The 4,214-nt window shown below is 27.9% G+C and overlaps 1 protein-coding gene across 1 annotated transcript; it reads right to left on the bottom strand.

The window, feature by feature from the left end:
* Positions 1 to 17: 17 nt before the first annotated feature.
* On the bottom strand, positions 18 to 780 carry LOC106340865. The gene has a single exon (XM_013779695.1). The coding sequence runs from the start codon at positions 562 to 564 to the stop codon at positions 70 to 72; it is 495 nt and encodes a 164-aa protein (XP_013635149.1). The 5' UTR covers positions 565 to 780; the 3' UTR covers positions 18 to 69.
* Positions 781 to 4,214: the final 3,434 nt, after the last annotated feature.

The following is a 4,214-nucleotide window of genomic DNA, read 5'->3' as shown; positions in this document are numbered from 1 at the left end:
AAAAAAAATAATAATAATGTATACAAACAGTAAGTTACATATATTAAAACAATAATATACAAAGATTAGTCACTTCATTCTATAGGTCTTATCTTCTTTCGTTTTCTTCTCTTTTTTCTTGTATGAACTACCAGTTTTTTTATGATCATTATTACTCTTACTATTACCTTCACTTTTCCCGTTCTTCAAATTGCACGCCTCTCTTCGTCCACTTTTGTTGTTCTTTTGGTGATAGCGCTGATAACTTGGCCCAGACGAAGCATCCGAGGCCATTGAATCATCGCTATCTTTATTCTTCTCTTCTTCATTTTCTCCTTTTCTATAGTAGTTATAAATGTTATACCCTTCATAATACCCCTCATCCACAACGTCATTTTCATCTACTTTAATCGGCGACGAAATATAAGTCGTCCAACCGGATTCACTACTGCTGCATTCTTCCTTCTCCATCAAGAACTCAAGAACCCTAATATTGATGTGAGAGAGAGAGAGAGAGAGAGAGAGAGAGAGAGAGAGAGAGAGAGAAAAGGAAGGTTTGTGTCTTAGAGAGCTGTTGCTGTGCATGTCTTGGACTAAGAAGTGTATATATGTGCATGTGCTAGGAATAAGGCTGCTCGTATTTTTTTATTAGTTTATTGCATTGAGCACAGCTTATCTCCAACGTTTAAAGCTATATCCGACATGATTCAGAAAAAGAATTATTGTTCTTCTGTATGGAAATGTTTCTTTCTATTTGTTTTATGTGTAGTAATGTCTTAATTGCCCATATAATTAGGTTCACCAATACTACGCTAGTTGCGGAAAGTATATTTTTAAGTTCGATGTTCTCTACCTGTTAAAATATAACACTAATTACGTTGTATAATTGTATTACAAACAAATTAATTAAATGGGGTTAACCAAAGAAGGTGAGGCCATTAGTTTTAGTTTTACATTATATATAGCATGAGGGGAATGTATCTTTACACTCAGAATTCTCTGTATATGAAACCAAACACGAAGCTTCCTGAAAAATGGTGTTAGAGGTTCTGATCAAACCCATGTTCTATAACATGTTCGGATAATGCCACTTTTTTATCTTCTTTCTAAGCTAACGTCACGATCTACTATTTTCTATGATAAATGTAGAATTATGAACAATTCTCAACGAAAAGAATTTTTTTTTTTTTAAGTTTAAGAAACAGACTGAACGTTCACTATTGAAAAGATTGTGGTATCATTAAATCTATACTGCATCTAGGCCTGGGAATATGAGTTTTTCCCTGCGGGGCCCGGCCGTTTGACCCGCCGCGGGGCGGGTGCGGGTCGAACAATTTAGAAAAATCGATTTGCGGGTGCGGGTGCGGGTTATGAGCATTTTATGCGGGGCGGGTGCGGGTTGGTGGATTTTGAAACGCGGGTACCCGCCAACCCGCAATTGTTTTTTTTTTTTACATTTTTTTAAAAAAATATAAACGCGGGTACCCGCCAACCCGCAATTTTTTTTTTTACATTTTTTTTTGTAAAAATGTATATTTTGTAAAGAAAATATGGGAATTTTAAAAAATAATAATCAAAATATTTTAAAATATTTAAAATTTTAATTATAAATATATTATTTATATTATATTTTACAAAAATTAAATTAAATAAATATTTTTTAAAATAAAAATATAATCTGCGGGTCCCGCGGGTTATCCGCAAAATTAAGCGGGACGGGTGCGGGTACAAATTTATTTGTTCGCGGGTTGGGATTTTTTAACAAAAAAAAACTTTGTACCCCGCGGGTTGGCGGGTCAGCGGGGCGGGTTTGACCCGCAACCCAGCCCTAACTGCATCCTTTCTCCGCGTTACGCGCGGATAATATATTTAAATTTATTATATTTATCATTTTTATTTGTATGTGAATTTTTGTATATTAAATTATATATAATTAATTTTTAAAATTTTTTTTATATTTTTAGTTTGAAGTAAGTATTTCTATTATATTATTATATGTAACACAATTAACTAATAAAATATGAACAATCAAGTCCAAGATTTTAGAGTTATGTAAAAAAAAAATATGTATAGAACATAAATTATCATAGTTTAAAATATCGGAATCTCATCTTGAATAAATTCACGAAAAGAAAAAGTACTCCAATAACCTACGTAAAATATAAAAACCCATTTTCAAAAAAAAAGCGTACTTAATAATATTTTTTTACATGTAATAGTTGAAAACTGACAATTGAATATCGATCTTGAATATTATTTTAATATATCTAATGGTAAAATATTAATTGTAATAAACAAATTTTGAATTTTGTAATATCAAATGAATTCGAATTCTTTAAAATCTAAAATCTATTTATTAATATAATATATTTTTTTATTCATTTATTATTTTGACGTTACAAAATATTGCTTTAGTTTTATTTGTATATTAATTTTTTAATAATTTAGTTTCTTTTTAAGTAATTTTAAAGTTATCAAGAATATAATATATTTAAAATTATGTATTTAAATATATCCAAATATGATGTCTCATTTTTATGTGTGTTTGCGTTGAGCATATTTAATTTGTAGTTTGTATATGTAATAACACATTGTTGCGTGCCGTTCTATGGTTTTAATAAATGTGTTGTCATTTCATTTTTATTACTACTAACATGATTTTTTAGTGATCAGTGAGAATGTATTTTTAACGTTATGTACTATATTTTATCGTATATTTTCTAACTCTTCATGCTGGCACTTTTTTTTTTAGAATCATTTTAATTAGATAATAGGTTTAAAGATGTTAATAAAACTGTGTATGTTGTAAATTTGGACTTTTTAGTGTAACTGGGCATTATCAATTATGGAAATTATATTATGATTTTATTTTACTAAATCTTTATTTCTGTGTATATTTTTTGTTTTATTTTGTATTTTTACAATTTTATTGCCTTATTCTTTAATTGCATATAATTGATATTTCCAATTTTTGTTTCATATACCTTAAAAATCTTCGGTAGATTTTGTTTCTTTCTCCAATTACAATGTACAGGTCGTCCGTTTCTTTTTTTTTGGATCAAACTACTAATATCATCATATAGAAAAGCATAAACTCTAGGAATGAAGTGAGTAATTGTGCTAGAGAAAACTGATTTAGCCACTAATATAGTGAGATATTATAATATTAGAATGTATGGAAATTCTTCTCTGTTGTCCTACGCTGGACATAATTAAGTTGTTGTCAATTGATTCTATATTTGTGATAACTCGAAATACATCTTTATGTCTTCCTTACATCATCCTTAATTGGTTTACGGTTCGACCATTTCTAATATACTGAGAGTAACATAATATTAGATGTTGATTATCTCTTTCCAATTAGGAATGCATAGAATGAGAGAAATTCAAGGTGAGACCACTTTACAATTTTGTCCTCATATCTATATAGAGTTAGTTTATAGATTATTCTATCTGTTTCAAAATGTAATCAGTTTTAATTAAAATATGTAATATTTAAAAATTATTACTTTGAAAAACTGTCATTTAATATATAAATTTAATCAATTACACAGTAATTTACATAATTTAATTGACCACACAATATCCAATAGATATAAAGTTACATTGAAATATAAAAAAAATCTATATAGTGAAACAAAAAATACTTTTAGACCATTCTATTATAAAACAAAGGGAATATTCAAATTATATTGAAACATTAGAATAGTAAGAATCAGAAAAGCTGAAATATCAGCGTCGATCATTTACGTCGGTCTTGCCTTAGACCATCTCCAATGTATTCCTCTATTTTTCTCTAAAATAGAGGAATTTCATAATAGAGATGAATTTGTCTCCGATGTATTTTTCCCTTTTCTCTCCTAAAAAGAATATTTTTGATATATTCTTTTCTAAGTTTACAAATAATATTGTTTATTTGTGAAAGTTGAAAACCAGCCCAATTTATTATAGTATTTTATAAAATTATGATATTATTTACACTAAATATTTCTTTACAAACTATTATGTAAATAAAAATATATAATCATATTTATATAAATAATATATTTCACTAAAAAAATATTTTTGGTTATAATTGTTTAAGTAAAAAGTTAAATGATCATTTTGTTAAAACAAATAGAGGAGGTGACAAGGCAAAAATATAGTTTCTCATTGGCCGATTATTTTCGCATACGTGGACACTCTATCTGAGGCTTATATCCTCCATTTTTAATTAAAATATGTAATATTTAAAA

The sequence above is a fragment of the Brassica oleracea genome, chromosome C4 (genome assembly GCF_000695525.1).
Source record: "Brassica oleracea var. oleracea cultivar TO1000 chromosome C4, BOL, whole genome shotgun sequence".
Lineage (NCBI taxonomy): Eukaryota > Viridiplantae > Streptophyta > Magnoliopsida > Brassicales > Brassicaceae > Brassica > Brassica oleracea.
Note: the sequence above shows the minus strand (reverse complement) of the source record. Positions and strands in the feature narration are given on the sequence as shown.